The 24000-nt window shown below is 36.1% G+C and overlaps 2 protein-coding genes across 2 annotated transcripts in view; one reads left to right on the top strand and one right to left on the bottom strand.

Annotated features, from left to right (window-relative positions):
• LOC149047548 (uncharacterized) overlaps positions 1 to 24000 on the bottom strand; it is a 166659-nt gene that overhangs the window by 110089 nt on the left and 32570 nt on the right. The window lies entirely within an intron of this gene.
• On the top strand, positions 9102 to 14505 carry LOC149047550 (uncharacterized). Its single transcript, XM_089204633.1, has 4 exons — positions 9102 to 9495; positions 10085 to 10190; positions 10513 to 12027; positions 13103 to 14505. Exons 1-4 carry the CDS (start codon positions 9361 to 9363, stop codon positions 13255 to 13257), a joined length of 1911 nt encoding a protein of 636 aa, XP_089060759.1. The 5' UTR covers positions 9102 to 9360; the 3' UTR covers positions 13258 to 14505.

Here is a 24000-nt window from a genome sequence, read left to right as displayed (position 1 = left end):
AGCACCACCACCATGAGGAGCAGATCCTCCATACGTATCTACAATGATTTTTCGGCCTGTAAGTCCAGCATCAGCTGCCGGCCCTCCAAGTTTCCAAATTCCACTTGGATTAAGAACATAGCGTGTTTTTTAATCCACCAACTCCTTAGGTATCACAGCATCAAGCACCTTCTTTTTTATACCTTATCTTACTACATCCAATGTAACACTGGGATCGAATTGTACACTAACCAAAACGTTATGAACTCTCACTGGAATAAGTCTTTTCCCTTCTTTTTTGTACTGAATAGTTATTTGAGCTTTACCGTCCGGCCTCAAAAATCCAAGCTCTCCATTTTTCCTTAATTATGCTAGCTTTTCACATATCCTAGATGATAGCCAATGAGGGAGAGGATGAAGCACCTCTTTATCCCATTCATCAGTTGCGTACCCAAACATTAATCCCTAATCTCCAGCTCCAATTTATTCCGACTTCTTATTTTAATAAACAGCCCTTGCAATATCTGCATCCTACTCCTCAATCACCACAAACACCGACATACTCTTATAATCAAGACCTTTATCGCGTGAATCATAACCTACATCTCGGCAGACACCACGAATAATTTGCTCATAGTTCACCTTTGCTTTGGTGGTTACTTATCCGAGTGCAGACATCACTGATCCTTTTGTGGCAGCCTCGCATCCAGCTTTGGTCAATGGATCTTGTTTTAAACATTCATCGATTATATTATCCGATATTTGATCACAAAGCTTGTCAGGATGGCCTTAACATACTGATTCCGAGGCAAAGAAGAAGTTTCCTTTTGGAAGGTTAGCAGCTTCGACAAATTTAGAATCCATCCTTTAAGAATAAATCTATTTGTATGAATGAATAATAATAATAATAATAATAAAATTAGTTCACTTATATAAGAATTCATTTTCCAAGCACTAAAATGATAAATATATTTTATTTTGATTTATCATTAATTAAAACCACATAAATCGATTGGGGTTTTGGGGTTTTGGGGTTTTGGGGTTTGCACAAAAAAAAATAAAGAGATAATATTACGTTAAATAAGCAATTAAGATCATTAAACAGGCCAAATCTTCAGTTGATAGAGCGAATCGTTTTGCAAACTTTGAGCTCGTCAATGATCTAGTGAATCAAAGTGCATAAGTATTTAGAGCTGCTCTAATCTAAATTTTTAAAGAGTAGAATGCTAAGTACAAGCAGAACTGGCTAAAACATGGGTAATCTCTAGTTTAAATGGAGGAATAACTCGTCGCTTAACTATAGAATATCTCTTAATAAATGCCAATTTGGCAGACCCGACCATTAAAAACCAAAATTGATCTAATAAAAACCTCTGCTAATAATATCATGCTAGCTGCAGATAGAGCAACGCCTGAAATCCATCTCAATGAAAATAAGCTTAAATAATTCCTCCAAAAAGCAATAGACGTCAAGTTCTGTACAAATTCAATACTAAGCAAAGATTAAAATAGCAAGTATAATGATAATGAAAGTAGCAGATTTTCGGTGGGTAAAATTAAAAGCAGAATCAAGACTCTTTTTGCCTCTCCTACGAAAAAATCCCCTAAAATTGAGAACGCCTATCACTTTTAAGAGGGAGGAGATAAAAACAGATCTACCATTCCTCAACTATTAGCATCGCACTCAATCACTTAGCTAAACAGCAATTAAGAATTAAAATCTCATTTTATAAAAGAAAGAGAGAAAGTTTAAAAAAGGAAAGATTTTAAAGCGAATAGATATTTTTCTTAAGCGTAGTAGCATATCAAGTAATAGAAAGGTTACAGTAAGCCAAGATGTATTTCATTAGATTCTATCAATCTGTAATAGAGCAACAGAAGACTATTAAATCAATCTTTTTACAAGAAAACTTAGAAGATAAGATAGCTTTCTGAGCTGGCAGAAGAGTGTTATTAAAGTTCTTAACAGGAAGATAATGAGTAAAATGGAGATCATTCTGAATTAAAAACTTTTGAAGGAAAATAAAGTAAGATTGATACCATATAGTTAAGTTCTGGAAGAGATTGTAGTCCGAGTATAGTTGCTCATAGATTGAAAAAATGATTAGTTTTGAATAGATTGTAATGATTATATAAATGTGATTGATTTTTAAATAAAAGTGCGGTTATGATCTGGTTAATTTATATGATATTTTAAATTATAAACCTCGTGCTATTCAGAGCTTAACTTTGGGTTTTGATACTTGGATTTTATTGGAAATTTGAAAAGTCACAATAAACTAATGTATCTATAATATTTAAATGGAGAAGATAATTATTTTTACGATGAATAAGACCAAGTAATCAACTATAAGAAATTAGAAATTTTTAGAAGACTCAATTGATTGTACTTAGTGAAGTGAAAACATACGGTCAATGTCATTAATTAATCGATTAGTAACAAGGAGTATAAACATATTTTGGTAATTTAAGTAATGATAAGTAATTATGTGCAGAAGAATCTATCTTACATTTTTATTAAATTCAAATTAAATAAGTCCCCAATCTAGTTCTTTATTAATAATCAACGACTTACTAAATTTTTTTTCGCAAAATTTTTAAACCAACAAACATTTAAACAATTACATTCAAATACCATACGATGATAGACCCAATAATTCCTATCTCAATTTGTGTTGTCATGGCTAATATGGCTTATCCCACAGTCGCACCTTTCGTCCCACTATAAGCTCATCTCAAAGGAATTCCTTCTCAAAAAATTGGCATCATCCTAGGAATGTATAGTGTTCCATTCATATTTGTGCCTCCAATTATAGGTCACTTAATGAGTAAAATTGGGAGAAGGACTATATTCTTCTCTGGAACACTTATTTTGAGCTTATCACTATTGCTATACTCATTTCTAGCAATGATGACCTCTAATAATTCATTTGTGATCCTTGCTATAATTTCTCGATTACTTCAGGGTATAGGGAGCTCTTGCATTATGACATCATCGTACGCTATGGTGTTTGTAGTCTACCCGAATCTTCGCACAAAAATGATTACAATAGTACAATCATCTGATGCTTTTGGATTAATGATAGGCCCATTAATTAGCTCATACTTGTATTCTGTTGGTGGATACTATCTTCCATTTTTAGTGATCTCCATAGCTCTTTTAGTCTCAGCTGTTGTTAATTGAATTCTCCTGCATAAGAAATGTGATGACAATGATAATCTTACTTCTGAACTAGAGATGTAAAGAGATGAGCCTTTGTTATAGAAATAAGAAGCAATATAAAATACTAACATACACAAAAAACTCAACTATTGTACACTAGCAACTAGAAAGCTATTTTTAATACTATTTCTAGGGGGAATCGTTAATGTAATTTAGCTTAGCTTTTATGAATCAATATTAGCGAGACGATTTGCACAGCTCGAAATTTATGGAAGCAGTGTTGGTTACTATTACTCAATCGTAACCTTATTTTTTGCAATTGGCTGCATATCTATGCTCATTATACCATAAAACTACCCTAAATTTAAGCTTATTGTCTTTGCAAATATTCTGAGTGGGTTGGGTATATTTATGTTTGGCCCCTCTAAGATACTGTAAATTCCGAATTTAATTTGGGTAATGTGCATTGGAATGGGACTGATTGGGTTTTCTAATTCAGCTGGATATTCATTTACCCTCCCTTAAATGATTAATTCAGTTAAGCTTGAATTTCCGACTAGAGTTAACAAGCTAACTGATATTTCCAGTGCCTTATTTAACGTGGGTATTGGATTTGGAAATCTGATTTCACCTCTAATGGGGTCGACCATTGACATGATGTATGGGTTCAAAGTTACCTGTGATTCAATGGCCATATTATCACTATTGTACGCCCTCGCACTTGGTTTATTTGTCTGTATTGGAAAGAAAGGACAAAAATAATTTTCAGAGGGTAAGAAAATCGAATAAGAGGTAGTTGTATTTCACCATTGATTGTTAAATTTTAAGATTATCAAGCTCTTATTTCGCTATGTTACTACTCCCTTAATTAATTGAATATTAATCAAGTATAAATGATTGTATATTTTTCACATGTTTATAGTAAAACATGTATATATATATATATCGAAATCAAATTAGATTAATTTTGTTTTGATACAAATACATTATTACAAGTATATATCCAAAATAGATTCTAAAATATTAATCGTAAATTTTTTAGAGTTTTTATATTTTTCGTCAAAATTGAGTTAAAGTTTAATTATAATTAGCACAAATTTTAAAAATTATAATTGTAAGAGAAAGAAATGAAAAATCTCCCATTTACAGTGTTAAGTAGTACAAGCTAAGATCCAGAATTCAAAAGTTCTAATCTTAGTAATTTTAACGATTGTAAGCTAATGCTAATTTTCTACAATTTATGTAGATACCCATCCAGGAAAAGGATGGGCGAGCTAGAGATTTTGCGTCTATCCTCAAACTTTAATTCTGCAATTTCCTTCACGAATTTGAATCAAAAAAATTTAATTTTTGGTTCATGAAAAGAAAATTCCCTAGTGAATAGAGCTTTTCTCGTACCTTCCATCCCTCGTCGTGCCTGAAGAAGAAAAAAACGCCCTCACTCCTTCTTTTTTAAGAAATCCATTTACATCAATACCTCTCGACAAAGGCAATGAATTTTCGAATATTAATATGTGAAACTTTTAGAGAATTGGGCATTTTTCTGTGAATGATAATGCTAATAATAGGTGGGCAGTAAGAGAACTTTGATCGGTGTATCTTGATACTCCTTGTCAATTCATTAAGATTAATCTACTGAAAAACCATCAGAATAAGTTCAATATTTTTAATTAGGTAGCATTGATACAGATTCAAATAAAAGGGTTCTCTCTCTCAGCTGACGAAATTGCTTTTAACGAGCTATAAGTAAATAAAAAACATTAGTAAAAGAAAATTTAAAAAAGTATGTCGTTCATCTAGCCGGGTGGATTTAGAAAGTAGTCTACAGCCGTAGAAATTAACTAAGAGAAAATTGGTGTTTCCTCTATTGATAATTCATAACTCTTACCTCCATTTAATAGACCTCCGTACTAAAAAAGTCAACAGTTAAGTGAAAATATTTCGATGATTAACGAAAAGATAAAGCAACTTCGGTCATTACAGCATAAAGCTCATTCAGATGATGATCTCGACAGAGCATAGAATATAGCCTAAAAAATAAAAGAAGTTTAAGGGGTGAAAACTCAAGTGATTAACTTTGAACTCGAAAAGAAAAAAGCAGTCGATCGATAAGATTACGATACGGCCAAAGTTTTAAAATTTGAAATAGATAAATTTAAAAATTAAATTTTAAGGGAAGAATGACAAATCAAGAGTAAGTTTGATTCTAGGCATTCTGTGCAGGAAAGTTTGAGATCACTGACTCCTATTGGCAATATAATCCAATTAAATCCCCTTAATAAATAGGATTTTTCTTAATAGTAGGTTAAAAAATAATATCATTATTCTCTAGGAGTGGATTTTTAAAAGTTGGTTAAGGTTTTGACGGATAAGTACTGTAACAATCCCAAGCCTTTTCCGAGCCAAGCCAATCAAAGTTAAATGATAATGATTAAAGTCGTCTGCAAAATTACGATTCTAAGGTATGCAGATTTGTATGAATATGTACCGAATTTAGATCCCATCAGCTATTGCAAACTCGAAAGTAATAGATTTCAACTCAGTTAATGATTCAGACTTTGAAAGTAATCTTAAAAGCTTAAAAAATCCAACCTCAAAATCTGATGAAGAAGCTCCATAAATTTTAGACGATAAAACAAGACTATTTGCAGGGCCAATATTCTCCCTGGCATAAAATGATGAGTGTGTTAATAATTTATTCTCTAAATCTTGGCAAAAGCGTGAGTAGGGCGTGGAATATTTTACATCTAATCTTCAAAAGTTTATTCCACAAACAGGTGATGTCACCGCTAAGTCTATCAGCGCCATAATTCTCGTAATACAAACATCAATCAAAGACAAAAACTGGTAGGTTGTAAAAAAAAGCATGTCGTTATACCAAGAACTACTCAAAATTCGATAACAATCTAAACCTGACCAATCTCTGATTAAAATAGACACAACAAGCATTTAAACAATTCATAACATTCTCTTTGATAAACTTGCAGATAGCAACGCTAAAATTAGTTCCTAGGCACAAGAACTCGCTCTGAGTATCTTTACAACAGGATAGTCTGTAATGAAATCTTAACAGTTGCTTTTTAAATTCTTAAAAAAGTAATCATATATGCAGCCTAAAGCATTTTAAAGTGCAAAACATATGGCAGGCAGGCTAAGAGTAATTAAAGCTATAGTTTTTGAGCATGATATCATGAAAACTGGGCTACCTATAAACGCTGTCATGGATTTTATAGTTAAGCACTGTTTAAAATTGTCAAGTGACCTTTCAATGAGAGGCTTAGCGATGGATATAATATTAGCTCTATATTAACGATTGGGCTATGCAAAGATTTAAAGCTGGCTGGATAAAAAAAGCCTTGCAAAATAGTACAGAGAGAGTTTAAGAGATAAAATACCAGAGCTTAAGTAATCTATGCCTGAGAAAAAATAGCATGAGCCACTTGCTAAAATATTGGGTATTGATACGAAGTCTAATAATATTGGTACAAACAAGACAGATAGTAGTAAATAGAAGAAAAGTAAACAACATTCGTAAAAAATAAAGAAAAGTGGGGTCCCTAACGATAGGACCTCAACATGATTGTATTTATAAAATTATTAGAAATTAAATTTCATTTAAATATTGGATATTTAATAATGCATTCAAGCATTATACTGTTAGCCATTTAATATAATTATAATAGAATATAATTTCATGTAATCTGTATTGATTGATTAGCTCTCTCCATTATTTAAAACAATAAATAAATAGTTTATAAAATTAAAAGCGAATAGTTCATATAACTTTTGAGTTAGGCGGTAAAACATCATATAAAATCGAAGAGCTGCGTGATTATCAACTTTTTTGCCCTATGATTTCCTATCATTTTGACCCAATAATAAGTCAATAGCTAATCATTGTCAACTTTTAAAATTGACGATCCTTTTATATTTTCTAAAATCAATTTTTGCGAATCAGTTTTAATCTTTAACACCGAGGCTTGCGACTCCAAAGCAATCTTCTTCTCATATCCAATTGATTAAGACTAAGCATTGAAGAAGGTTAGACAAACAAATACACGTATATGTAAATTACATACCTTCTCAAGATTTATAATTTTATCTTTTTCAGCGAGTTTTTTATTAGTTTCTAATTTGACTTACAAACTCGCTTTCTCATACTCCTTCTACCCTTTCTATTGTCTCTTTATCTCAGTCTCTTGAATTGCAGAGTCAAATTCGGAATTCACTATAACTTGAATTAGCAGAGCTGAATCCAAGGTAAATGCATGATCATTAAAATCTTTAGATGCTTGATCAAATATCGCCTGCGACAAATTCTTTCTTTTTGAATAGAATTATTAAGCTGTGAAGTGACTGCATGCATCCATTATACTTGCTCTCCCAATGCTATGTATGTAGTGTAAAAGTTAAGACTCAACAAGCATTTTACTTACTTGACTAAAAATTATTCGTAATTTGAGGTTCCATAATTAGAGTATGTCTCAAGCAATTGTTATCTCAAATTAGTTTAGTCTTATCGATCTGTGGCAATTGAATATTGGAGGGCGACTCCAACTCTTAGACTCAATCCTTCTCTAATTTAATCAAGTTTGTAAAACAATATTTATTTTACTTTGATCTTATTCTAACTTAAGGCTGTGTAGTTGTAGAACCATCACTCGATATTTTTTTATTAGCATTATAATTGGAGGAATAAACAATTGATTTTTGATGCATAGAATATTGAATGAAATATTGATTTAACCCTATAAAATATCGACCACCTTCATAGATTTTATCTTTATTTACAGTGTTCGTGTTTCCGTTAACTTTTAAGCCATACGTTGTCTATCAAATGAATTTATACTCAATGTTCAGTATTTTATATTTATTTATGTATAAAGATTAATCATTCTTACAGGGTACAAGTCTTTCACAGATCCTCCCAATAAACCTGCTGAAATAACCACAATTAACAATATTGGTATTGAAATTACGAGTGTTCTCTTACAAATCTATTCTGAATCTAATCCTCCGCAGCAGCACATCTTTGATTAAGTTTTATATTTTTATTAATTTTTTAAGAATTCTATAAATTTAATTCAATAGAAAAATTACAAAAAAGAGTTTTTATATATATTATGGGGCTTTAAATTTTTATATCTTGGACCTATAAAATTCTAAGGGGTTTTGGGGTTTTGGGGTTTTGGGGTTTTGGGGTAACCTTATTATTGACATTTTTTCCAGTACTATCTTTGATAATCCTCTGCACTCGTTACCAGATGGAATGTTCGACAAAATGGACACCGAAACCAAAGTGTAAGTGAATCCAAAGCACCCGTTTGAATATTTTAAAGATGACTATCGCCTTTCGAAAGGCCACATCTTGATTTAACGAAGATCGTCAAGGCTGTAGAAGAGATTAATAAGCTTTTAAATCTAAGCTGACCTCAATGTTGTTTTTTCATCTGTTGATTTTCTCATAAGGATATGCGATTGCGTATTGGTTAACGCACCGGACTCAAATTGAATAGACTGGGTTCCAAACAAGCTAAGCGAGTTCATTATATGATGTTCTCGAGTGGGAGATTCTACTCCATAAGTCTCCTTACACCTATAAGAATAAATTTGCACGCAAAAATTGGGCAAATGGGGTTAAGGTCCTGGAGAAACTATGGTGCTGCAGGGGGGAGAAGGGGGGAGAGGGGGGGAGAAGGGGGGGGGAAGGGGTCTTATAAGATAATCTGAAATTACTACGGCAAGCTTACGTTGAGAGCGTTGGCCCATCGGCAGATGGAATGCTCGTCCCTTTACAGTACAAAAACCGCGATAAACGACCGCCGTTGGTGGGGATCACAGATCTTAAGAGTATCGCTCCTGCAATTAAAATTATCATCAAAATAATCTACAGATCACTGACATGTAAAAACCTTCTTCAGCTGCCGAAAGGACAGTATCAGTCAGTAATGTGAGTAAACCTAATGTTGACGTTTTAAGATGACTTATTTCATATATCATATCTTGGCATCTGTACTATTAGATTCATTGTTTCCAGACGATACGCGCTTGAGTCAGGAGCCCCTTATGGCTCCTGCTAAAGTCTACTGAATTGAGTATTTGTTACAATTAAAATTTCAATTGCTTTCAATATTTTGCTATTTTCTTAAACTTAAGTGACTGCGCCCCCTCCACTACATTCAATATACTTTTGACCGGAGAACAATCTAGCTACAGTGATGGCCTGGAAAGTTCAGGCTTTGAGTGCCATTCCTGTGGGCCTCATCCCAGTGGCTCCAGATGTCGTAACTGCTCTCTTTGTCAAGTTGGTTATTTCATGCACGCCAAACAGATGTGTGTCAAGTGTCCTGCAGGTGACAAAAGACATTTAAAATGCTTCATGTCATAGCTATTTAATTTTGGAACAACAACAACATTACTAGAGAAAATTCGAGCCGTTGTTAGTTACGTTCTTTTAATAGAAGCGGTCTCAAGCTTGGTCACTCCAAGTGCTAGTATCCTAACTTAAATTTTCCCTCTATCCCATTATCGTTTCCTTTGCTCTCGTTTTTAAAGTTTTCATCCCTGCCTTCTTTTTTTCATTAGTTAGTTCAGCGTATAAAGTGAGCTGATGCCTGTAGGGCCACCGCCAATAAGGCCAGTTTTCACTCATAATCAGTTTTATGTCGTTGCATCCTTCTTACATAATATCTGGTGGCTACCGTTTCATTTCCGTTTTGGTTTCATTTCCGGTTTTACGCTACGTTGCGTGTCATGTGACAATTTGCACGTGCTTTGACATTTTGGAGAGAGTTTACATTCGTGTAGCTGTTTTGGTTCGCAGAACAGTTCTTTAACGTGATTGTGATTGTGATCGTGATTGCGTTATTGCGATTTCCCTTTTTCTTGTACGTTATCTTGTAAAGGCGAAAGCTACATATCTTCACAGGTGGTTTTTATCAGGATGAATTGGGACAAGTTGATTGCAAAAGATGCAGCATTGGTACATTTGTGTCTGAAACGCGACATCCTGGGACAAGTCCTGCGGACTGTGTGGCATGTCCATACGGTAACTGATGTTTTGTCTCTGAGACACTCTTAAAATTTTTCACCATGAAAACTTCTCCCTGCATGACATTCCATGTGTGGTTCATAGCATTGTAGAGAAAAGAAAAAACTTTTCTTCTCAATCTAAAACGGAAACGGCTGGCAAATTAATTTCTCGCCAGTTTGAGTACCGCTGGACGCCATTTTGCGTCCAGAAGAAGAACCTATCCTTGGAGCTAATTCCTAACTAACTGTAAGCGGTTTGATGGGTTGAATTTATTTTTAAGGTTGGTTTTGCGACTTTGTACCAAATAATGTAAATAAACTATTTATCTAAATTGCAGGTACTCTCTCCAACGAGACTGCGGATTATCGAGCATGCAGATGCCTTCAAAACTTTTATCGGTTGGATCGTTTTGGTCCGTGCTCAGCATGTCCACCACACGGTTTTGCTTGTGAGAATGATACAGCAATACTTGCTCCTAACTTCTTCTGGAAATGGTCAAATCAGTCTGAAAAAGAATTCTTTAAAGGTTTTGTTAATAACATCCACTCTTCTAAACAAGACTACGACAAGTTATATTCTACGTTTAATACTTTACTTCCAAACCCACTCAAATGTCCTTATGCCAGGTCTTGCGAGGGTGGAATCGACTCTAAATGCCACCATGGATATAAAGGAGTTCTGTGTGCAACCTGCTCTAACGGCTTTTATTTCCGATTTCACGCTTGCTTGAAATGTCCTCGGTTAACTATAACAGTTACTTCGTCCATCTTGGTAATTGCTCTTTTTGTTGCTGTGTTTCTAATGGTTCTTTGGGGTGACTCCAAACGTGCAGAGAATAACCGGACAGTTGCAGATGTCGTCATGTCGTGCTTTAAGATTGTGATTGGTTTTTACCAAGTCATTGCTGGAATTTTCTCGGCATTAGCGAAAGTCCAGTGGCCAGTCATTTTGATCTCAACGGAGAAGGTTCTAAAAGTGTTTGAAGGGAACATCTTGCAGTTTGCGCCACTAAGCTGCATTCATTCTTCCCTGCGTCTCGATGAGCTCGGAAAGTTCACAGTAATCGTTGCTTTAAATGTCCTACTTGTCGGCTTGATTTTCCTTTATCTTTTCGTTAAAAGACGCTACATTATAAACAAAACCGACCGAGCCGAAAGCCAAAAAATGAGGGAAATTAAGAGTTTGAAGAAATCTTGCTATCGGAACATTTTCCTATTGTTGTTAACGACCTACCCCACGACGAGCAAGTCGATTATTCAAATTCTACCTCTTCCCGGTGCGTGTGTAGAAACGTGTTTCTCAAAAGAAAAGATCGACTGTATCTTCCTTCTGAGAGCTGACTACTCTATCCAGTGTTTCACTCCTCGCCACAGCTTGTATTGGCTCATGGCCTCTATTCTGGCATTATATCCCGTAGGATTTCCACTTTTGGCTTTGTTTCTCACTTACAAATATCGGGAGTCCCATGAAAACGAAACAGTTTCTTTCGGGCTCAGAGTGTTCTTTGAAAACTACAAGAAGAAATTTTGGTTTTGGGAGATCATAGAGATGTACCGCAAACTGATATTGATCTCATTGATTTTCCTATTTGGATCTAAAAGCCTTCCTCAAATCGGTCTCACAGTTCTGACAGTCAGCGTCTTTGGAGTGCTCTACACCGTATTCCGACCAATCAAGGACAAGCTTGAAGACCGCTTACAAACATTTGTTCTTTGGATAATTTTCTTTGACGTTTGTCTTGGTGCAGTTTACACAAACTGGGATGAGAGTCAAGGAGAGGACAAGAACGACTCCATCTTTGTAAATGTCCTGTTCGTGGTCCTTAACGCCTCTGTATTGTTATTTGCCATTGGTAAGTCATAGTGCTGCTCTTTACGTTTTATCGATCAATTTAACTTTACATTCACATATATTAAAAGTGCAAATAGCAATTACCGGGAAGTTTTAAGGAACACAGGACGAAATCACATGTTTCCGTATTTCTGAAACGTGGCGGAAACATGCAACTCCATGTTTCCGTTATGTTTACGTAAAAGTGGTCCGGTTCCGTTGTATACGCAGCAACAGAAACGCGAGAAAACGTCACGAAACCGGTAACGGAAACACAGGTTATCCGTCGTGTTTCCGGAACGGTTTAACATGTTTCTGCTACGTTTCCGTTTACGGATTCTTGCAATTTCGTCCTGTGGAAGTGGGATGTCTAAATGTCGCGTCTGTGCAATTGAGTATCATATGCTGTGTATATTTAGGCATTTCCACTTTGCTTTTTCATATTGCTTCATATTTTGTCATTCCGTTCTTAGTTATGTTATCACCGAAAACTAAGTGCTTTGTATTCTTAGAGCAAGTACTTCGGAGAAAATCTTGCATGTTATTGTATAAAAGCAATTAATGCAATATAGCTGGCACTCTTCGGTAGAAAGCTTTGCAGTTATCGTTCGTCATACAACCTAATTGGATTAGTGAATAATATTAGTTGCTCAGATCACTAAGTTGTCCTCAGTTATTCAAGCAGCCAGCACGAAAACTGTCCATATATATCTTGCTTGAGAGTCATGCCTTATCAAATACCAAGAAAAGGCCTCAGTGAATATAATAAGCTTCTATTTTATACATATTGAGATTAATACTGTGAAGTACTATTGTTCGTGTCTCTGATTGGACGAAAGATGTATTTTAACAATCGTTCGCTTCCCATCTTTGAAATGGGTCGGTCATTAAGAAAAAATGATGAGAATGCACTCCTTCCCGTAGCCTTAGACAAGTCAAGAAGAATTGTTCTTAAAAAAAGTCAGAGTGCGAGTTATTGGGAAATTTTGGTTAACCCTAACCCTAAGAGGTTTCTCGTTAACACTTTATATAAAAGTACAAATGTTATTGAAAAATTGATAATTATGCTATTCTGTTCTTATCTTTTACTGCGTCAGGAAAGGGAATATCACATGTGAAGTTATTTCGCAAGTACTTTACCGTCTGCCCGATGAGACGTTTCAATTTCCTTCGCCAAGGACTGGCGCTTCTTAAGAATAAAGCGGTCACCACAACACCTGAAGAATCATGCTTGATCGAGGATGGCACCTAAGAGCCTCGCCGATATATCTTATCTATACCGTTGTAACATATCTCGAAAAATACAATAATAACAACAAGAACAACACCAATAACAGAAACATAATTGAGGGGGTTTACCTTGGACGGCTTGATAACTTCTTTTAACGCTCATGATTAAGCTTTAACACCCCCCTAGCCTCGGCAACTCAACGGCTTTTGACTGTCGTCCGTGCCCTAGGGGTGTGGAATTTGAACCTTGCCTGACTGGGTTGGGAATTTGGGACGGAAGTGTTTTGTCTTTCCATCGAAATACAAGCGTTATATCTTGAAATATCGAGGTGCTTAAATCTAAAGAATTAACTTTCGTGAGCGAAACTGAATAAGAAGAAAAGGTTTGGATCTTAAGGTATTAAAGCTGAGTCAATGTGCAGAAAGTCACAGTCGCCGATCTTGCCTCTTACCAGAAAAAATTGAACATCAAATCCGGCACTTGGTTAGGGCATTTGAACGCAATTCAGACTGACCCCACATACGGGAATTTGAACAAATCAGTCTTTAAAAGTTCAAATGGCCGAGGTTTTCCCCGGGTAGGGGGGATGTTGAAGCTTCATTACATAGACTGAACTGCCAATTGGTTAGCCTTCGTAATTACTGAGTTGGGTTTTAAAAAGGAAACACTTGTGTTCTCGCAAGGAGGCCACTCGATGGAGGGTTCCAATGGGGTGATGGCTTTGACGGCTAACAGCCAAAAAGTTTGGTCAATGTACTACTAACGGTTAATATCTCTCCATTGCAATCACCAGAATTTTTTTTTTTCACGATTTTCTTTTTTTAAGGCTAACGGTTAAAATTTGTCAGTACTTTGGCATAATGCCTGGCTGATTTTTTTGGCCTTTGTACGGCTATCGGTTTACCTCGCAGCCCTTCCCTGCGTCTAAGCAGTTCGGAAAGCTGCAAAACTCTGGAACAAAAATCGAAAGTATCTATCGGCCTTTTGAAGCCCTTCTTTTCCATCGTTGACGTAAATCGACAAATTTTTGAAACGTCTGGAATGTTTGACATTTTCCGTATCTGTTAGCAAGGAACGAGTTGCCAGTAATCAGATCCTCTTGTTAGCGTAACCTTGTTTTGACGTAATAATACACGATTTGATGAGAATGCATCGCTTTTTCGCTGCCATTTTATCACAAATGGATTTATGTAATGTTGATGCAAGGGAAGCGTACGCTTTGTGTGATTAATCATGAAACATCTAATAAAATATACCGATTATCCTCTCGTCTTGCGTAGGGTTTATTGTGAAATTGACATCACGCAATGGTCTCAAATATCACAAAATTAATGGCTCATTTACATTTACACGTACGTGGGAGACCCCAGGTATGTGAGGTTACCTGAGTATTGGGGGGAAGGGGAGGGGGAAGGGGAAGGGGGGGGGGGGGGGAAACCGGGACAAAACCGGGCTGTCCCTATAATCTCTTAATTTATCTTGATCATGTTGACATGATAGATGGGGTGACCCGCCTAGGCGGGTTGCCCGGTCTGTTGGTAAGGGTAACCCTGTCATCCGGGGTGACAATTTGCATTGTAAAAGTCTCAAGGTGAGGCAACCCGCTTGTCCTCTATGAGCCACCGTAGAAACACGGGTGTTTTAAAACTTTTTTCATTTCCGAGCCGTCCCACGCAGAGCTAAAACGTTAAAACACTATTTTTTACGTCCTGTTAGCAATGAAACCTCGACAACGATCTAATTACGTTTTTACTTTGAACTCAACACTACATTCACATATAACACCGAAGTGAAGACATTGTACCGTCAGAAACGGTAAACGCATGGCGAAATAATGGCGAAAATCTAAAAAGGACGATAAAATATTGACGTTTTTTGGCAATTTTTCACCACCGCTGTTAAACTCCTTAAGAGCCCATGATTGTAAATATCGAGAATCGCTAGCCAGGCTAAAAAAAATCGAAAAATTCTGATAATTTGCCTGGAAAACCCTTTAAAGGAGATATATTCAAAAAAATTATTTCAAAGTTTGAAAAGTCAAATGTGTCCGAGGAAATGGGGAAAACGAAAATTCGGGTTTTTACCTAATTAATTATGCAAAAAATTCAGTAAAATTGACCAACTTTAGTGTGCTAGTACAGAAGAAGGATGTTTCGTAAGGGATCGGGGGTGTTTTTACTTCAAAATATAATTCATTTGATCTTTATCTGTGGTTTTTTTAGGGGATTTGGTTTAATTTTAAAATTTAAATGATTTTTTAACAAAGTACTCTCAAACACTTGTTTTAAAAAGCGAAAAATCGAGCAACTTCAAGCTTTCAAAACGCGTCTTGGTATGTGAGAAATCATGTCAAACTGCATGCTGGCACAAAGTTTGGTCCTTATAAAAAAATAATTTGAAATAAAAAATTTGGGTAAATCAGAAAAGTGCCGGCAAAATAAAAGAGTTTGTGACGCACTGTGGCTAAGGTCAGGAATTTGCATGATGCAAATCAGTTGTAGAAATCGTACTTGAGAGCTACGAAGTAAACAAGATAGTTAAAGATGGTTAAAAAACTCTATGATATGGAAATGATATGAGATTATAGAATAAAAAATTCGTAGACGTTGCTGAAGAGGGCTGTAAATTGATGTGTAGATACGAAATTTTCTGTTAATTTGAATTGCAGAAGACTGTTATTGTTGACACGCTATTTCAACAGCACTACTGACAGCTAAATATAGATAAGAGCCACCTTATAGTTTACCATTTTTGTTGACTAGCTGTTTATTATCGACATCATTCTAAGTTGAATAGCTACGTTTTCTGCAACTGCGATAATATTTCTTTTGAAATATCTTGGATATCTTGGAAAAAGTTATGTGAGTAAACAAAGTCACGCAACACCGCAAGCTTCTGCTGTGTAGCTTTTCACCTCAAGATAACAGCCCGACTAATTTCATGCTATTTACTCTTATCTTTTTCGGAAAAATGGCCACATTTCTGTCTTGTCGAATTGAAAGACTGTACTAGGGATCAAGTGTTTCCATGTCCAAAAGAGGGCTGCACGCATAGTTTCAGTTCCAACGGCACTCTTCTCCAGAAAAGCATCTCGCGTTAGGAACATGCACAAAGACGGTTGAAAGGGAGACACTTCTTGATAAAGCGAAGGTTAAATATGCTGCAAGGCTCGAGGAAGGTTCAAGTTCCGTGCCAACTACTCCTCTACCTCCTGAAACTTGTCTTCGTGGCACTGGTATCTAATACCGCCTGAAGGCTTCGCTTTAAAACAAGTATAGAAAGTTTACCGGTTTAACGAAAAGTACCGAGAGTACCTGACCGCTAGATTTACCATCGGGCAAGAAAGCGGCAAGAAGGTCGACGCGGAAATTGTTGCAACAGAAATGAGAAGAGGAAAGGGATTGAACGGGGAACACTTGTTCAGTGTCTCTGAGTTTTTGACAACTCAACGAGTAGCTTCATTTTTTTCCAGAATGACAGCAAAAGTGAAATAGCAGACAGCCCCCTGCGCTCAAGCTGTAACTGGGCAAGATCTGGTTGAGATGGAGGAATAATTTAATTTGTCAAATACTAAGGAGTCTATTTTTTAGCAGTTAAATGTAACTCATCCTATTCATTACCAATAGTACAACTTCTGTTCCATGGTCGAGAATAACACACTCAAAACTCTCAAACTTGCAATCTTAAAATTCCTTTGCGAGAGTTTCAATCTTGCGTTACCACCTGGGCTTGATCAGAGGAAAAGACATCTTACATCGCTCCGCTCGAAGACCTTGTTAGATGCTGCTCTTACAGTGCAGTTTAAAAGGCAAATGGCAAAAGGCTGCTTCAAAAAATTGAGTTTTATATGAACGTTGATATAAAACAGGGGCCATGGAGCATATTTTGGATCGGAGGAGCTATAGTAGTTCCCACGTAGTGTGAGCTCATTGGCACCAACTTAATAATAATAATGTTTATTTCTTATATTGCGCAGTCTAGCATGCGATAAAGATATGATCGAGTGCGCATTACAACACTAAAATCTTAAAGTAATAAATGGCTAGTCCAGATAATGATAATAATAATAATAATTTACAATTTTCGGAAAACAATAAAAGTAAAATATGAGTTAATAAAAGAACTAATAAAAAGCTAATTTAAAAAGATGTGTCTTTAGTAAAACTTTAAAAATGTTCAATGATTGACATTGTCTAATTTCTAGAGGTAGTCGATTCCATACTTTGGGCGCAGCATTTTCAAACGCCCTATCCCCGAGTGTCTTTTTTGTTCTATAGGTATTGTCCATTAGGAGTATGCCCCGGAATGATCTCAACTGATACCGCGAGCTCTCTTTGATTTTTATCAAGTCTGAAAGATATTGTGGTGCGACGCCGTAGATACATTTGTGAACTAGCATTGCTATCTTGAATTCTATTCTGTGGGCAACCGGAAGCCAGTGCAGATTGATCAGGGATGGTGTGATAGGATCATACCTAGATATAGTACATACCAGCCGAGCACCTGCGTTCTGCAGGCGTTGCAGCTTACCAAGATGACCAGCGGGCGTACCATATAATAGACCGTTACAATAGTCTAATCGTGACATTATAATAGCCTGTACAATGGACTTCCTATTATCATATGATAAATACTTTCTAATACGCCGGATGTTATGTAGATGGTAATAAATATTCTGACATATGCTGTTAATATGTGTGGTCATATTCATGTTTGCATCAAACCAAGCACCCAGGTTTCTAACAGAGTAAACCGCAGAAACCTTTACCTTACCTACTTGCAAGTCACTGCAATGGGGGTATGCTCCCCCTTATCTATGAGGGTCCTGGGGCCTCCTCTCCTAGGAGGGCCTCCTTTTGTCTGTTTCTTATTACGCCTTTCTTAGTACAGAAAGACTGCTGACAGGATGTCCTGAGGTATGCTCCCCCGGCAAATTTTGAAATCTAGAGCTTCTGGGCCCGGTTGTTCAAAACTGCGATTAGCGCTAATCCACGATTAAATAGGCTAATCGCCGATTAAATTTAAGTCGCCGATTAGTTTCTGTTGTTCAAAGCCCGATTATTCCTAACCTTCGATCAAACCAAGGGTTGAATCTAACCATGCTCGCTAGGTGGATTAAATCCTTAATCGGCAGATTAAAAAATAAAAATCACAACATGGCTGACTTGTTGTATGGTTGTGTTGGTGTTGATGGGCGAAGAAAAAGGAAGCAAAGAGAGTTTAGGAGCATCGGTTTCACGATAGATGGATATACAGACGAAGAATTAAGAGCAAGGTATCGCTTTGGAAAGGAGTCTATAGAGTATATTATATATATGTAAAAGAAAATAAGAAAGAAACAAAAGTCTAAAGTCCGTTAATTTTCACTTTGCTCTGTGTTTGTTAGCGAAGTATACATTTTATGCAAGGTATGGACATTGAGAGGTATTACAATAATGTTTCCATTTATAAACTTACCTGTTTCAAACCCCTGTAACCCAGTAAATGACGGTGTGTCACTGAACATGTTTATTATTTTTAAACTGGCTTCTGATGGGTTCGGGGGAGCAGGGCCACCACCTGTCTTCTTCTGTTCACTTTTAAAGGAACTGAATTCTCTTTTTGCGTGACTCTGGAGGTTTTACCACTTGTCTCGTACTTCCTGCGTTGATCTTGCTGTCACACCGACGGCGTTTACCGCCTCCGAGATTTCTTCCCAAATCTTGTTTTTTTTTTTGCATTTGTTATACTGTTGGTAAATTTACTTTGAAGAATGTCCATATTTTCTTCAAATTTTTCCGTTAAAACGGAAATTTCAGCGGATGAAAAGTTTGCTTTCCGCACTTTCTTCGCTGGAGAAGCCATATTGACAAAAATAAATTTCCGGCAATTTTATGACGTAAACTGGCACAAAATAAATTATAATTAATTAATATAATTCATGAAGAATTTAGATATATGAAAATTCACATATTTGCACTGCGGTGGAGAGATGAAATTAGAAGATCCTCGCAGCTAAGAACACTACTGAAACTAGTAGTTGTAAAATAGGACCTGAAAAAAATTCAGGCCCGTACGGGATTTGAACCCTTGACCTCTGCGATACCGGTGCAGCGCTCTACCAATTGAGCTAACAAGCCAACTGGGAGCTGGTCAATGAATTGGGTACAAATAAACATCCAAGTGAATGAAGAATTTAGATATATGAAAATTCACATATTTGCACTGCGGTGGAGAGATGAAATTAGAAGATCCTCGCAGGGTACGGGCCTGAATTTTTTTCAGGTCCTATTTTACAACTACTAGTTTCAGTAGTGTTCTTAGCTGCGAGGATCTTCTAATTTCATAATATAATTCATTTTATGCTTAATCGCAGATTAGTAAATCGACCGAGTAATCTCCCTTTGAACAACCGTTTTTTAACCAACGATTAACTAACCCACGATTAAGAAATTTAAGAAGACAGGTGGTGGCCCTGCTCCCCCGAACCCATCAGAAGCCAGTTCAAAAATAATAAACATGTTCAGTGACACACCGTCATTTACTGGGTTACAGGGGTTTGAAACAGGTAAGTTTATAAATGGAAACATTATTGTAATACCTCTCAATGTCCATACCTTGCATAAAATGTATACTTCGCTAACAAACACAGAGCAAAGTGAAAATTAACGGACTTTAGACTTTTGTTTCTTTCTTATTTTCTTTTACATATATATAATATACTCTATAGACTCCTTTCCAAAGCGATACCTTGCTCTTAATTCTTCGTCTGTATATCCATCTATCGTAAAACCGATGCTCCTAAACTCTCTTTGCTTCTCTATGACTTACGCAAATCAAACAGAACTTAATCTAGTGCTCATTAGTGCCAAGAAAAAGTTAATAACAACTGAATGGCCAGAAAACAATTACTGTGATAAAACAGAAAAAATTAATGGGAATAGAAGCTAAGGATGATAATTAGGGCAAAAAGCCAGGAACTCAAGGAGGCTTGAAACTCGCTCATGTCAATAAATCGATTACCTTTAAAAATGGTGGAATTGCTGTCAATTTATCTGAGTAAGTGAACACGTGAGTTTCTAGAAGAAAGCAAACAAGTAGATCAGGAAAGGGTACAGAAAAACAACATCAACAACAATAGCAGCATGAGGTCGAAATAAGTCATCAGCTCAAAATTAATGCTTTTTTCTTCTAGTACAACTGACATTTTAAGACATGACTTTTCTCAGAGAATGTTTATTTACAAAAAGATCTCAAAAAATCAATTTCTGATTCCAACAAGAATACTTTGAATTTTGTCCAGACGTTCTTTTGGAGATAAACAGTAAGTGGTTTGACTGACACGAAATCCATCCTGGGGTCTTATGATACAACATAACGAATTGGCTTGTATATATATCTAAATTTTCAAATTTCACGATTCGTGAGAAGCCGTGCCTGTCACAGCAGCATGCCACCATCAGGAAACAGCGATGGCCTAAATATTTTCAAGGTGTGGATAGATCTAAAGGGAAAGCCTTTATTTTGATGCTAGAGTCCTAATTTGAATGGAGGAAAAGAAAAACTTTGTGTATTCGAGTATTTGCAAAAAAAGGGAGTGTTTTATGAAACAGGTCTCACTTGAAAATCATCCATCAATCTTCAAATGGCCTGAAATCAACCTTTCACCGTTAGTAGTTAAGATATCCCCCCCTCCAATTGAGATCCTCTGTTTTCACACATCGTCGTTCTTTTGGCAAGACAAGAGATTGAGTGCAGAGCTGCTTATCGACCATACGAAGCCATTACGCATGTCTACTCTAAAACGACTGGCGATTATAGATGGGTATTTTGTGCAAATCCAACTTCAAATTGTAGAAATTTAGATATTTTTACTCCATTCAGTTTGAGTGAAAGAAAGTTTTACTTTGTCTCATTTTTTCATCAAGTAAGAAAATCTAGAACCCTTAAAATTTTTGTACAGCATTGAAGTTTTGTCTTATTTCTAACCAGTAGAAACTGGTCTTTTTTTTTTTTTTTTTACAGTGAATGACAATAATGAGAATGCATATTTACAACAAGTTACGAGATTTCAATTCATGTATGTGTTTCATGTATCTCAGCATTCATATGTCGAAGGCTTTAGTTTTCTCCACATTATAGGATACAAAGCTCGTTTTTGGAGTTACACATACACTATACTTGTTCTTTGGTTTGCAATTAATGTGTAAATTACATTCACCATACTTGTGTACACCTATTTTTGAAGTATGTCACTTTGCTTTGCTAAGAATAGTAGGATGTACATGTCCTTACCAGAATCACAGTTCCTTGAGTGGGGAATACTGTAATGAGTTCACTCTTTATGTGCACTAATTACATCCTTGTAGTAACCAAAACTCATTCAATAGTGGTAGACAACAGCATATGCTCAAATTTTATTTGTTTTATTGGAGTTTCTCTTGTTAACAAAGTGAGTTTTCCCTTTCATGTGTTTAAAGGATGGTGTGACTTTTCATTAACAGGTCATAAGATATGTTTTACTGAAAAAGAAAACAAAATGATTTTTAAGTGAACTTTCTTGATTCTGGCAAATTTTTACATGTGCCAGTTAAAAGTTTCTATGGACAAAAGATTGTGTTATACATGGAATAAGGTTATATATTTATGAAATGACTTGTACAGCTCTAGACAATTTTTAATGGAACATATTAGAGCAGAATCCCTCTATGAGGGATGTACATGACGGCCAGACCAATGCTGGAAAAAAATTGTACATTCCAAGATGGAAGAAATGTAAATAGAAGGAGATGGAGCAGAAGTTGCATATTCTTCACACTTTTCTCTGCACATCACAATGGTATTAACAAGAAGAATTTGGTAAAGAATCAAGAGCTTCAGTCTGTACTTGGTGATCATTTCTTTTTTGTTCATTATTTAGTGGAGATACTGTAATGAGGAATTAAATACTTGTCTCTGTTAGGGGTTGAAAGGTGTAAATGAGTTTGGTTGGGCCAGATCTAGATAATAAAGTATTTAGCACGAGGTCATGGGATGTGGAGCTCACTGTTCTGCCCATGTGTCATGACCTTGAGCCAAACAACTTCCCATCTGGCTCTCCCACTCAGTTGATAACTACATAGCACTATCAGACTTTCTGCCTCAGGGTATAATTCAAGGAAGTTTTGTTGAATTGATTAACAGTGATCTTCATGCATGGCAAGCAAAATAAGAAAGAAACTGTCTTATTAGTAAAGATAAAGTAGCAATAAAAGTAAGATAACTTTCAAACATGTTATTTGGAAATTCCAGACAAACCCCAATAAACTTGCAAAATGCCAGCCTGACAATTTTCAACTTGACCTGTTAGTGATCTGTTCTAAGAATCCCTAACTTTGTCCAACTGTTCCTTGTTATCAGGTATTTCTGTTTCTTGAGATAATTATTTTGCCCTTGTAAGCTCTTAGAGTGGATGGTGGTAGTTTGTCTAGTACAGCCCATTTCCAAGCCCTCAGGAGTCGAGATCTGGTCCCTAAATAAAGCCCCGAGAACGAGGCTAAGTGCAAATTAGGTTTCGACGGTACAAAGAAAATAAAGCTGAGGTTTCGAGGGTTACCTCCAAGATTAATTGTTTATCTAGAAAACTGATCGATTGTTCTTTCATTCTATTTTATTTAAAGAACTGAGAAGGATTGGAACGTTTGATAGCTAACCTAAGCGGCATCCCCCGGGATGCTAAAATTACCCAAGACCCCCTTAACGCTATTTCTGCAGTTGCACCGCTTCTTTATAAAATTTTATGATAACCTAAAAGCTACGTGATAAGATATTCTTCAAAATTGTTAGAGTTATTCCCATACTCAAAATATTATCATCAGTAAAAGACGGAGAAGATATAGCGACAACCATTACTAATTACTAAAAAAAATCTGTGATTTCATCTGCACTTTTACGTTTTACACTTTTATACATTGTTTTTACATGCTAGCTGAACCATCCATACCTATCGCCCATGCAGGTTTTAAAATCATAAAATCGATCCTTCTAGACAAAATACAAATAGCTCCATTAATTTCGTTACGAAGAATTATCTTCTGATCTGCGTACTAGTTCGAATCTAGTCTCGGTTCCAGCCTCCTCTCATTCGGCTGTGATAAACAACTGTCTGGTAACTTAACGACGCATCTTGCCAAGGCAGGGGGAAGAGGAATTTTGTTTGGGGATCACTTGTTTTTCAGGGGAAACGTAGTGGCATCAGTCATCACCATTAGGGTTAAAGAGGGATCATTAGCACTTGACAGAGCCTCATGGGGGAATCAGGTAAATTTTATCGTGAAAAAAACAAATCATCCGTTTATCACCCCCTCTTCCCCTAGACGACAAATAATGACTGGTCCCTTATCGTGAAGGGCTCAAGAAAATACTAGTCGCTATCTTCATTGGAGCTGAGCAGTTCATCAGATGTTCCCGTTCTTGTGACCGCTTTATTTTTAAGATGAGCGACTTTTTGGCGAAAGAAACTGCAACATCGCATTGGACAGAAGAAAACATACTTCTTGAATAACATCATATGGACAATCCCTTTTCCTGATAAAAGAAAAGAAAAGAAATGCAATTAACACTATGGTAGGGACGGCAAGTATTTTATTATTGATAGGTTCTTAAAAGGCTTCAACAGAAAACCTAGGCTTTGTATTACACAAGAGTTGTAATAATTTGCAGAAGAAAAATTGACTTGCCTTCGGAGATGTTTGGAGATAAAAGAGCAAAAATAAAATCGTGACATTGTAAACATAATTCAACGTT

This window comes from Pocillopora damicornis, chromosome 4 (assembly GCF_964200805.1).
Source record: "Pocillopora damicornis chromosome 4, jaPocDami1.2, whole genome shotgun sequence".
In the NCBI taxonomy this organism is placed as follows: domain Eukaryota; kingdom Metazoa; phylum Cnidaria; class Anthozoa; order Scleractinia; family Pocilloporidae; genus Pocillopora; species Pocillopora damicornis.
The sequence above is the reverse complement of the archived record's forward strand: the minus strand, read 5'-3'. Positions and strand labels throughout refer to the sequence as shown.

Bases quoted from the DNA above. Each gene is read 5' to 3' on its own strand.
- LOC149047550 (XM_089204633.1), top strand. From the start codon at position 9,361: ATGGCCTGGAAAGTTCAGGCTTTGAGTGCCATTCCTGTGGGCCTCATC. The intron at 9,496-10,084 runs GTGACAAAAGAC...GGTTTTTATCAG, and splicing joins GTGTGTCAAGTGTCCTGCAG to GATGAATTGGGACAAGTTGA. The intron at 10,191-10,512 runs GTAACTGATGTT...TCTAAATTGCAG, and splicing joins CTGTGTGGCATGTCCATACG to GTACTCTCTCCAACGAGACT.